This window comes from Eschscholzia californica, unplaced genomic scaffold, assembly GCF_041429995.1.
Source record: "Eschscholzia californica isolate CP2 unplaced genomic scaffold, dmEscCali1.0.p SCAF_5, whole genome shotgun sequence".
Classification (NCBI taxonomy): domain Eukaryota; kingdom Viridiplantae; phylum Streptophyta; class Magnoliopsida; order Ranunculales; family Papaveraceae; genus Eschscholzia; species Eschscholzia californica.
This window is the reverse complement of record NW_028238472.1, coordinates 40,566,732-40,580,037: the sequence shown is the minus strand read 5'-3', so window position 1 is coordinate 40,580,037 and position 13,306 is coordinate 40,566,732. Positions and strand designations below refer to the sequence as shown.

General features: G+C 34.2%; 1 protein-coding gene across 2 annotated transcripts; it reads right to left on the bottom strand.

Moving 5' to 3' along the window:
• Positions 1-1,693: 1,693 nt before the first annotated feature.
• Positions 1,694-5,556, bottom strand: LOC147539220 (glycerophosphocholine acyltransferase 1-like). 2 transcript variants are annotated; one of them, XM_086642062.1, is made up of 9 exons: positions 5,211-5,444; positions 5,090-5,119; positions 5,000-5,056; positions 4,838-4,895; positions 4,640-4,740; positions 3,453-3,548; positions 3,270-3,363; positions 2,881-3,121; positions 1,694-2,256 (listed from the first exon to the last, which is right to left on the bottom strand). In XM_086642062.1, exons 1-9 carry the CDS (start codon positions 5,289-5,291, stop codon positions 1,875-1,877), a joined length of 1,140 nt encoding a protein of 379 aa, XP_086498188.1. In that variant the 5' UTR covers positions 5,292-5,444; the 3' UTR covers positions 1,694-1,874. The 2 variants fall into 2 exon arrangements, with proteins under 2 accessions (XP_086498188.1, XP_086498187.1); XM_086642061.1 differs by having other exon boundaries at positions 5,000-5,119; positions 5,211-5,556.
• Positions 5,557-13,306: the final 7,750 nt, after the last annotated feature.

The window sequence follows — 13,306 nt, the reverse complement described above, 5'->3', positions numbered from 1 at the left end:
TATCATGAAATTTTCTTTCTCCTTCCAGCCTTAACTCTAATGATGGGCAAATCCATGTTTCTCGTGCCATACGGCACTTTCTGAAAATTTGATCTACATCTTGTTCTTCTTCTTTGTAAAACTCACATAATCTTGATGCAAAATTAAAAAAAATAAAAATTTAAAGAGAGAGGGGAGAGAAGAAAAAAAATAATTTTTTTTATGTTTGAAGGTCGTCGACCGGAAAATTGGTCGGCCGACAATCTTCGTCGGTAAAGACTATGAGGTGGCGAGGAGGTGAGGTGGCAGAGAGAGATGATGACTAGTTAACGGAATTTTAACGGTAACTCAAAAAGAGGATCATCTGGGTATTTGTGATAAAGTAGGGGGTTAGGCAGGAAATTGGTCACAAAGTTGGGGGCTATTTGGGAAATAACCCAAAAAATATTAATGGTGTGTTTGGATGGCGGAATCATGAATCCGCGGATTCATGAGTCCTTGGGATTCATGATTCCGCGGATTCATGAATTCAAGTAATATTTTTCGGCTTGTTTGGCAACTAAGAATCCTATGACTTATTATTATTTAAGTATTTCTAAACGTCTTTAAAAAAATTATGATTTTTGAAAAAAATAATGATTTTGTAGAAGGAAATATTTTTTTGTTGATTTTAAGTTTGAAATTTAGGTTCATTAATCCAAAATCCTAACAAATCCTAGGGGATAGGGTGGGATTTTGGTCCAATACAAATTTTAGAATTAGGAATCCTTAGGATTCAAGAGTCCTAGGATTCTTGGTAGCCAAACAGACCAAGGATTCATGAATCCTACCAAATTCCACTTTTCATAGGAATCCTACTTAGGAATCCTACAACCAAACACACCATAAGTGTTAGGCTCAAAAAACGACACACATGATGTTGGAAAATATAATGTCTAGGTCTTCTCCACTCATTTGCCAATTGATTTTGAGTTGAATTTCCACAAACTTAACACGCTGAAATGACAAAAACAATGTTAAAATAAATGAAAAAAATATACAAAAAGACATAACAAGGTAATTTTGTAATTTTAACCCCACTAGAATAGAAAGTCCCTTTGGAAAGGCAGTGGAGTTTCTGACATTTCTGAAATGTGTTTGGACCCCTTTAGCAGGCCTGACCTTTTAAGCAGGGACGATCTGCGATGATAGTCTGCTAAACAAGACTTTGGTTAAGGCGGTTATCCATGTATATTTCGGATTTAGAAAGAGAAGCAGTGGAATTAGAGTCTTCAGTAGCCTATATAAACTGAAACCCTAAAGATATATTAACATCCCTTTGTAACTTGTTTTCAATCAAGTGGAAATCGCGTCATTGTTAAGTCTCACCAAGCGAACCACGTAAATGTCTTTGTGTTCAGTGTGATGGTTTATTTTCTCAATTACTTTTTTTGATTACTTGTTCTTCGGGTAACGGTTAAATTAGGGGTGCTTAAGCCGTTCCCAACCACAGGATTGTTCTTTCTTCTTTCTTTGTTTCTATGAGCCAATGAAAATTGAATGAATTAAGCCTTGTTTGCATTACTTCTATCAACTTCTTTAGGTTGTTATCTAATGTCAATTAGTTTGCAATCTTAGTCCTTCTTTGTTCCTTTTACATCGAACCACATGAAGTTAAAAACATGACAAAATAGACAGAAAATAAAGATCGAAATAAGAGAAATGCAGAAGCAAATGCCCCGAACACATTTTCCCACTTCTAATTCATAAACATCATAGTCTAGTTTTTGTTTCACACTACTCCCCTTCACCTACACTAGAACATCCATTGTTGTGGATTAGTACAAAACACACATTCCATTCAAGCAAACTAACTTACCCACTTTTACGACATTTTTACAGCCAAAACCTGATTTTCACAAACCACTTGTACAAGTTACTAACGTGTCCTCGACGGAGAAACTGGTTTCTGCTGAAATTTCCGCCGTGTCTGTAGGCTGCTCGGGTTGGACTGGTTCGGGTTGCATCTCCAATTTCTTCTTCTCCTTCAATATTACTTGTCTTGGCATTACCTCTAGTAGAAAGCTTCCTCCGTTCCATATCGATGCAGAGACTTTAAGTATTTGGAAAACCACATGCATTTCGTAGGATAAGAAAATCGGAACGGTTAATGCCATGGTCGCAACGGTGAATGCAGCTTGAAGCAAGATATACATGAACATTCGGTTTTGGTCTCCTAATAGTCCACTCAAACGCCACCATACGTTGTTTGCTTTTTCTGCTTTCTTTGAGAGTTCTCTGCAAAGCAAGGACACCTTAAGAAAAAGACACAAGGTAAACCCCCACACCACTCTATCGGTTCCCGTTTAGCTAGTCCTTGTTTGGCGCAGGAAAGGATTACAGGAATTCGGTTGCCACAAATAGCAATTTCCTAATGTGATTCATGATAATCGCACAGCTTTAATGTTTGGTTTCTCTAGGAATAGGATTTTATTTCCTACTAAATTTCTAACTTGGTGTTCGGTACATAAAGTGATGCCATCCCCGCCTCTTTCCTAAGCACCAGCGGAATTAGATTCCTAGTAATTTCATTCCTATCTGACATGCTAAACATGGCCTTAATGTTTTAAACCCAGTTTCCCCTTGTGGTCTCTTTCTTTTTGTTCATCAAGTCCATCAAAATAGGACCTAAACAGTGAAAAGTTGGATGTGTTGGTTACTATGGGCACCCTAAAACCGTCCGGGTTGAAATATGTCGTTGAATTAATCATAGAATTGGTGGATGTTGAGCTAAACCTTAGAAATTATTAGTCATTTGAATCTTCAACCGTACTTGTTTAATTCGGAAGTAAGGAGATTAAAACTACCGTAGAATATACTCATTTTGATAACGACAAGAGTAAATGGGGAGAGAGAGGGAACCTGTATGATGTCTTTACTTCCGGATCTCTTAACAGCCTTTGACGACGTAGGACGTTAACAATAAGAAAATAAAGAACCTGCCACAAGGTATAAGCAACTAAGGGCACAACAAAGAGCCATGTCCATAGGTACGATTTGTCCTCCACATAAGGCCATGATGCTCTTCGACTCGCATTTCCATCTGGATGCATAGCTTCAAAGGTCACAGGATTCCACCATCGAATAGTAAAATAAGCAATCCCTGTAAACCAAATTGGAGTTATAACAACTATAGGAATCAAGTAAGAGTTGCTTAATTACCACTACTTGAGGATAAACTGCCTTTCAGCGAATAACAGGTGAACATTTTAACAAATAACAACCCAAAACTAGAAAAAGAACAAACTCACCAGGCAAGAGATGTATGAGAACGCTAACGATTTTGTCAACAGAACTGAAAACCAAACTACATCTCCAAACAATCAACGCCCAAGCCAGTGGCCCCTAGAGTAGCATTTTCGAAGTTACAAGTTTGGTAAAGTAATTGCACTGCTCATTCAAATCACAAGAAATAACAAGAATCTTATGCATACCTCAGCAAATGAGAAGCAAACCATGAAAAGTTTTTCATTCCTTGGGTACAAGAGAAGCATGACCAGGAAAATCGTATTGGCATAGTAGCAGAAATCCTTCACCAAACAAAAGGATAGTATTAAACGTGCTTGATAAGTTTGGTATGTCATAAAAAAAAACTCTTTACTACCAAACACGAGATTCATAAGCCAATTACATGCTCAAATTTCTACTAACGAGAAATTTTTGAAACGTCCATTTGATATAGTGGGACAGAGATCAAGGCCAGACTTCCAATCAAGAACTTATGGAAAGCATTCAGGATTTTGTTTTACATGGAGTTAAATGTCGCACAATGCATCCAAATCCTACTCGAAATGTCGAATTATGGAGGATCTTATATGTTAAGATTTACTCTCAAACCCTAAATCAACATCTTCACCAAGACCAAACTTCAACGCGAACATGGATTGAAGATGCATAACTTTCGAAAGGAATAAGCTTCTCCACTTCCCGTCTTATTAACTTCATATCAATCTTTTCATACATATTAAAGCCCATAATTTTTAAGATAAAAAGCTCGCCTCTTACCTAGAAGAAGCACACTCTGAAGTCTAAGAAACCATGAATATTTACAAATTCAACCTCTTCTCATAGTCATGGATACAAAGGTACCAACTAAATCCAAGTCCCTGGAAAAAGGAGACTTCTATAAATATGTGGTTGTAATACCTCACATTGCTAGGAGGAGCTCCAGGAGACTGAGCTATAGGTGCATGCTCAAGTTTAGTAAGTTTGAGGCCTTCCGGGGTGAGATTGTGGCCAAGAACAAAAAATGTACCCGATTGGGAGGCAAAAGTTGGGATAATCTATATTAAAGGCTTGGGTTGTTACAATGATTCACAAGAACGTAAAAGGAAAACTACTAGTTGGAAAAGTATGACTCAAACCTCAAGGGAGTAAGAAAATTTCCAATGCAGCACTCTGATCTTAGAAACTCCGGGTGCCACATAGGTTTTTTTTAGAGTTTTTGCTCAAAACTCTCTCCAATGCAAAACTCAATTTGGATAGAGATATCTCGAAGAGCAGTCTATTTCTAGAGAGTCCTCTTGAGATATCTGTAATTGTCCAACTCGTAAATATTTGAATTTAAACCAATATAAATCATGCTTTCATTGGAGATGCTCTAAGATGGATCAGTGCTTACCAGAAGGTAATAATGCCATTTCTTGAATCGATAATATATCCATCGAAGCGGAACAAAAGTAACAAAGAACAGACAGTATACATAAGGAATGTCTTGTGGTCCTGAAGATTGAAAACCAAGAAATAAACAAACAATTCAAATTTTGCCTTCAATAACTCATTCTGCTACTCTTTTAGAAAATTGTAATAATTTACTCACTTGATCCTAAAAGGAAACAAAATGCACCAAACCCTAGAACCCCCACCAGATGTGTGACCTAAAACAACAAAGGAAATATATAATAGTACTTTTCAATAAAACCCTTAAAAATGAGAAAAGAAGAGACTGGATCCAAATGAAGAAACCCATTAATACAGATACCTTGGTGATAAACTGTTCATGTTCTTCAGCTTGTTTAGCAATTTTAACAGCTTGTTTTGATAAAATCTCTTTGGTTTGAACAGCTTGTTTAGATAAAATCTCTTTTGTTTGAGCAACTTTCTGCAAAAAATAAAACAAACCCACATAAAAGATCATTGAAACTTAGAAGATGAACTTCATTTTGAAGATCAAAAGCTAATTATTTTCTAACCTTTGTTCTGTCGCTGAATCTTTGTTTCACCTTTCGAAATGCATCTCCATCATCAATGGTTTCTTGGTTATTGCTAGACATTTTCTCGCAATAATCACAACTTTGGGTTTTCTTCTTCTTGGGATTGAATCAGAGAGTTAGAGGAGCGAGGAAGAAGAAGAAGAAACCTGCCACCATAACCAAAATGATGACAGAGTTATGGAGGTTATCTTGTCATCTTACACATGGCACGGCGCTCCTTTATTATATAACTTCTCCCCCAATTAAATTTTCTCTTTCTTTTCTATTTTTTTACTAACTAGATTTTTATTTAATTATTTATTTATCATCATTATAGTTACAGCACAATTTCAAAATGTAAAAGAAGTCAAATAATTTATCATCTTACGCATCTCAATACCTACCAACCTGATCTACCTCCTGTTGTCTCCAAATGGTCGCCTCCACCGTCAGGCTATATAAAGATTAACTATGATGCTGCATGGGATAGGTCTTCTCTTCTTACTTTTGTTGCTATTTCCATTACAGACTGCACAGGTAGACAGCTCGCCAAAGGATCCACCAAGCTCTTGAGTCGATCGGTAGATGAAGGGGAGAGTAAAGCGTGTTGTTTTGGTATAGAATGGGCAAAGAAACACAATGTACATCGACTTATTTTGGAGGGAGACTCGACAAATGTCTCAAACTTTTTGAATGGCCGTCATAACTCGATACATTGGACTGCCAAACATGTTTTGAAGCATGTCAAGAACTTAGTGTCTTCTTTTGATCATGTCACTTTTTTGTTTGTGAATAGGAAGTTTAATATGTCAGCTCATAACCTGGCTAGTACCTCTAGAAAGACAAATACTTGTAATTTCAATTGTCTTTCTTCTTGCACTCTCTCGCATTGTAATATCCTTAATTCCTATCAATAGATATTACTTTGACTCAAAAAAAAAATCAAACTTAGGATTTTGAGGATTTTAGAACATGTGCACGACCAACTGAGCTATCAGTTGTTGGCAAATGTATAGGATTATTTATGTTTGGTGAATATAAAAATAGTGTACGTGAAAATTATTTGTTTGGTGAATATAAATATTTTTAGTTTTTTGAACTTTTGGTCTATCTTGTGTTACAAATCGTGATGCAATGTCCGACACGAGTTCCAGTGATTTAGAGACAGAAATTTTCACTTTCTCTCTAGATTATGGCCCGACACGTCAGCTCACCGAGATTAGGTCAGGACTCGTGTCGGGCATAGTGACATTATCCTTTTTGTTAATATTAACTTATGGCCTTATTAAGATTCATATTTTGGACATTTTCACCTAAATTTCTTATTAATTGGGGTAACTTATGTTGCTCCATTTTTTCACTATTTAAATCATATTGTAAAATAAACAAATTTGATTGGATACTCTGACCCATTATCTTTAGATACAGATAATTTTTATAGCTTTAATATCGGAAGGCGGGTGATTTGGGGAAATAAAAGTATTTTTCGAGATACAAAATTTTGGATGGAAACAAAAGTTTTTGTTTCCTCCAAACACTTAATGTTTTCAGTTTCTTCTCTCTTCTTCCTCTCCCACTTCCACCATGAACTCTAGCGACCTCCACCATAAATTCTGACGACACTTTCACCATGCAACACTTCTTCATCTCTTCTCTATATACATCCGGCGAAGGGGAGGAGCCCTTTCGCCGGAGTTAGAGAGCGAGAAGAAAGAGAGAGAAGAGAGGGAGAGAGAAAAAAAAAAGACAAGAAGTCGTCGGACAACTCCAGTCGACGACTTTCTGTAGGAGTCCTTAAAGGTGTGTTCGGATCATGTTTGTTTGGGTTTCCACTTTTTTTTCCGAAGACTATTTTTGTTTCCCAAAATGCTGACCTACAGGAAGGGTATTTATTCGAATATATATATATATATATATATATATATATATATATATATATATATATATATACTGGAAGGTTTTTTCTTTTTTTTGTTGAAAGCATATACTGGAAGGGTTTATTAATGTATTTAGGTAAACTATTTGGAGAGGTTTGATTATTGTTTCTTTGTTGAGCAATTCAAGGAGCATTAAATTTAAACCCACAAGATATGTTTTACTCTTTTGCTAGACCCAATGTGCTTTAAAAATTTTCTTATATTTCATGAAACATTAAAAGTCTTTCAACAAAAAAATGAAACATTAAAAGCCCTTCTTTTTTCTCATTGTGTATTCCTTATCGATCTACTTGCAGATCTCTGGGCGCATTAAGAGAAGATGAAAACCTGTCCCTGTTTAGGGCTCGAATTAGACTCTCCTTAAGAAGGAAGACTACAATATAGAGTAGCTCTAATGGTGGATGTGCTAATGTTGAGTGTAGGTGGGCTTTTCGTTACGAGTTTGAGCCAACACTGCTAGCACTTCACACTTCACATTTTATGCTAGCTTTCTTTTTTTTGTACATGATTCAATATTCTAAGAATTCAGTATCACTAGGGAATTCTTTCCAAATTTTCCTATTTTTCTTTAATTTGTTATTCAAAGTAGGGTTTCAATTGTTTTTATCTAAAATCTTCATTTGTTTGTCTTACTTTTTCTCTTTCTAACGGGGGTACTATGGTAGTGGTTTAAGACATGGGTAATTTTATAGGCAACGCCCTTTATTGTGAAAGACAATGTATTTTGCAAGTTTGACATTGGGGGACACTCAGAAACAAAATATTTCATAGACATTTCAAGACATTTTAAGATATTTCAGGACATTTACCTAGAGACAAATTGTCTTTATAGACATTTCAAGACATTTAAGGGGGTATAGACAAAATGTCTTGGAGACATTTCAAGACATTTGGTCCATAGACAAAATGTACTGGACATTTCAAGATATTGAATCCATAGACAAAATGTGTAATAGATATTATTATTATTATTATTATTATTATTATTATTATTATTATTATTATTATTATTATTATTATTATTATTATTATTATTATTATCTCATCATGGGTAGACAATTAGTAGACATTTATTATTTTAAAACTATCATTATTGTCTAATCATATAAAATAATATATTTGTATTAATATTTCAAAAATATATTCTTCATGTTTGTAGACATTTGTGGATATCTGGGGACATTGATAGATAATTAGCGGACATTTATTATTTTAATATTATCATTATGGTCTAATCACATGGAATAATATATTTTTATTTATATTGCAAATATATATTTTTCAACTTTCGTAGACATCTGCGAATATTTGTTGACATTGATGGACATTTGGTTGATATTTATTATTTTAATATTATTATTGTCTTGTCATATGAAATAAAATATTTTTGTTAATATTTCAAATATTTATTTTTCGACTTTGATATACATTCGTGAATATATATGGACATTGATAGACATTTGGTTGATATTTATTAAAATATTATATAATATAATAATAATATAATATAATAATAATATAATATAATAATAATATAATATTATATAATAATATAATATAATATAATAATATGTTATAATAGTAATACAATAACATAGTAATATAATAATGAGATAATATAATATAATAATATAATAATAATACAGTAACACAGTAATATAATAATGAAATATTATTATAATACTATAATAATAGTATAATATAGTAATATAATAATAGTATAATTTAGTAATATAATAATATTATTTATTATTAGTATGGTAATAATAATATTATTATTACTATAATAGAGTATTACATTGTTATATATATTATTATTCTAATTTGATAATAATAATTTTTTTTTATTATCTTCCTTATTGAAATGTCCCCAAATTTTCTCAAATGTCTTCCATATTTTCAGAAACATTCTCTCTCCAATAGCTCTCCAACTTTTGCACTAAAATGTCTCCAAATGTCCATATAACCAATTTGTCTTGAAATGTCCTTAATTTCATGTCTCAAACGAAAAACAGAGACATTTCGGGACATTTCGGGACATTTGAAATGTACCACACAGACATTTGGGGACATTTGAAATGTCCCCAACTAATAACACGGACATTTGGAGACATTTCAAATGTCTCAATAACACAGACATTTGGGGACATCTAAAATGTCCCAACTAATCGAGATTTTGTCGTGAAAGAAAGTTGAGCGGACTCATGGTTTAAGTAGCAGGCCTTATTTATAATTAAGCTGAATACGAGGGACTAATTTTGGATTCCATCTAAAATATGAGGAAACCAACCCACCATGTCATGTCGTCATGTGCTATGCCCGGCTGGCGATCCAACTCACCCGACCGGGATTCAGGCCGGGCATATCATCATTGTTGCACGGTTTGTGCCTGTGACCTGTCACACTCACATTTCACTTGACTTGGTCAATTTGCTTTGACCAAGTCAAGTTTTACTCCACTCACCACTCGGTCAGGAAGTGTCAAAGCCTCCACCACTTCTAAAAATACGACATTCCTCCATTGACCACCACTTCCTACCAGGGTCGGGGCTAGTAAGGGGCATGTAGGGGTGCATGCCCCCACAAGCTCCCAAAACCTCCCCTTAACACTATTCTCAAATAATTTCTTTTAATTTGTAAATGATTTTTTTTTATTTCTTTTCTTCGTAAGAAACCCACTATTTAGTTATTAAAGAAAATCCACTTCTCATATGTATCCACCACAAAAATTAAGCAATTAATTCAAGTCCATGGAAAAATAGTGTAAACTCCATCTCACCATAATCTCATTCTTTCAACGTGAAATGATATATACCAATTATTTTGTAAGTTAATTCCTTCGTAAACCTAGTCTGATGAGTAACACGATTTTTCCTAATCATCTCCTCTTTGAAATAAAACTATTTTTCTGCATAACATTTACATTTTCGTTCAATGTGTTAGATTAGTTACCTTGCTTGATTATTTACATAAATAAAGTGTAACAACTAAATTACAATCAACATAAAAAGTAAAATATTTTAGTAAAAAATGTGATCGTATATAGTCAGTTGCCTTTGAAATCAAATAAGATAAAAACATGAATATATAATTTATTTACCTTTAGAATTTTGATTGCGTGTGAATTTTTTCCACTAAAAAGCAAGTGTTTTTTTTTTGCTTTCTTTTGTATAAATTTCTAAATTAAATTGTGTAGTTCTTTTTCTTCAAAAATTTGAACTAAATTACTCTAAAAATATAGTAATTAAGAATATAATGAAATTTACCTACGTATTTCTTATATCATTCAAAGAAGATTAAATAGCAATATGTTGATTGGAAGAAAAAATTCGTCCAAATTTGTCGTTTTCTAAATATGATAAACTATAGTGCCGGACGAACCACTTTTCTATTGACTCGATCCGGAAAGTATTCAATGCACTAAATTAAAATATAATGGGTTAATATATATTGTTTGATTTATTAATTTATGTGGATTTTTCTTTTTAAAAGTGCCCCCACAGAAGAAAATTCCTGGCTTCGCCACTGCATTCTACCCTATTACTTCAAGCTTATTTGTTGGTAAATATCTCGAAATCACACCATTATCTTGCTCCAAGGTCATCTTCTAGTAGTTAAAGCTTTGTATTGGTGTTTTAATGGTGAACATCATGGAAAATAGTGAAAGTCTAAATTCTTATTTTGGTGGAAAAATGATAAAAACTGAAGAATTACCCACCAAAGAGTGTACAAACATTCTATAAATCTTGAAATCAAAGTGTTTCCATTGAAAGTGGTGTTTTAATTGTAAAACAAAAGGCTTCATGAATGTAATCTACCAGAGGTACCAATCGTCTCATGCATATGTAGATTGATCATCCCAACGATGTTCACGGGTCAAAGAATATACCAGGTAGGCAAGCTTCTGATGGTTATGTTAACGAAGCTTCTTATGGTTATTATGTTAACGTACTTTAAAAAAACTTTTGATGGCTTTGTTTACGAACTAGAGGCAAGCTCCTGATGGCTATGCGTGTTAATTGACAGGTGTTCCCGAAGGTGAGTCAATAAATAAAATCTTTTCACTCAGTGAACCGTACGTCAAAAGATGACCAACTTCCAATATCATCCTCTTTTAAGTTTTTCTGTTAGTCAATCTTAGTCAACTTTAACAGTTGACTAATTATTTCTTTTTTACTCTTCCTTTCGAACGACCACTCTTTATGTTTTCTTTCTCCATCTTCAGAGAAGGGTCTTTGGCGACGATCGACCGAAACCTCGCCAGCGACCCATCACAGAAATAGAAAATAAAAAATTAAATCTTATTCTTATCAACCATCGCCAGAAATCCACCACCACCATCATTATCTCTCTCCATCCTTCCTATCTCTCTCTCTTCTGCCTCCTATATTTTATGTTCACAATTTGGTTCAAAGTTTGTATATTTATACTTTGTGAAAAAAAATAATCTTGAAACCTAATGTTTTGAGGCTAAATCTAAACTCCTAAAGTAGACATTTCTAAGCTATATGTATGTCAGGAGATCATACTTAGTCAAATAAGAGTATTTAATGCTTAGATACCGAGTCATTGAGAGCGTTGCCTAGTCGCCTAACTTTGAGATATGCTTGGCATATTGCATGCATGAAAGGAAATCTAAACTACGATCGATATTGATCACATATTAACTACATGAGGTGCATGGAAGTACGTCTGAAAAGAGTAATTAGTTAAATATGAGAAATCGATTTATTTCAATTCATCAAATACACATAAATCATATAATCATCATAACATCATCCTTTGACCTCGATACAAGATGGGCCTCGTGTTTCTTTCTCCCGTTTTTATTCGTTTTTGTGCATAATTATTTAGAAAACACTTAGGTAAGAGAAACACTCAATTTGTGATCAAATAACGTCTCGAAATAGACTAACATGCTAAAGTTAAAAGAATCAGATGGGGGCATTTTCATGTCTTCTTATTTGGCGTGTAAAAAAATATGACTACCGAGAATAATTTTTAAATAATGTGATTTTAGTAATTGTAATATCTTACTTTAGTGTTAGGTTTAGTAAAGGATATGATCTGTAGAGACTTATATCGTCTGTAGATAATTAAATTTATAATTTCAATTATTTTACGGTAAAGACGACCCTCGTATTTTGCCAAAAATAATAAACCGAAATGTGTAAACTCAATTACTAATTATTAAACTCAGTTATCAATTAGTGTTGATGTTATAAGGTCAAAAACCCGCAAATTTAGGCCCCATTCTTTGCCACTCATAAATCATTCTTCTAATTCTGACGGGCTCCAACTGCCTAGGGGTGGGAAACGAACCGGATGGGTAGTCTACTATCACTTGCTCTTTTGGCGGGCGGAACGTACAAATTCTCAATTTGTCCATCCAAACATTCAGATAAATCAGCCTGACACTTGGCAAAGTTTGGTTGTCTGTTGCCCGTCCGAGCCGCCTAAATTGTCGGGTAATCCGGGACCGGACCTGTCGGAATCAGGCACAATACTTATTTTTTGGTTTGAGTGTCCATTAAAGATACTCATTAAGATTTCACCCAAGCAAAACCCTTAAACTTAGCCTAAACAAGAGCGTTCTATTCCTCAACTCTTTTATGAAAAACCCCAATCACTTTTTTCTTTATCACTTGTGACGAGGGATTAGATGTGGAGACCAAAACTTATTTTGTAACCATAACATAGTCGTACATTGTAAACTATTTGGGATGAAAGAGATACAAAACTTTATATATAAGAAACATAGTCTTTCCATGCACATGTGTGCAAATGTGTAGCCTAAACGCTAATTATATTACTAATTGATTATAACTATTTATATAAGATCAAAATGTTTAAGTAAGTTGATCATATCAATCAGTGGGCTTATCGGTCGGACTCTGGTCTTCGTGCCCGACTGATTAAACTTGGCGGTCTGGACGGATAATGTATGTCTTGGATGGCACACGCTCACAGACACATCGGGCTCGGACGGTTTGCGGGCAGATCCGGACTCGCGGGCCTTTCCCCTAGGCCCGCCCTAGGTCTTACACAGGTAGGCCAGAGCGGCCGATTCCTACCCGTTTTGACTCCCGTTTAACATGGTAAATTCCAGTTTGGATCCCAAATTTTCCATTTAGTAACAATTTAGAGCACAACTTGGAA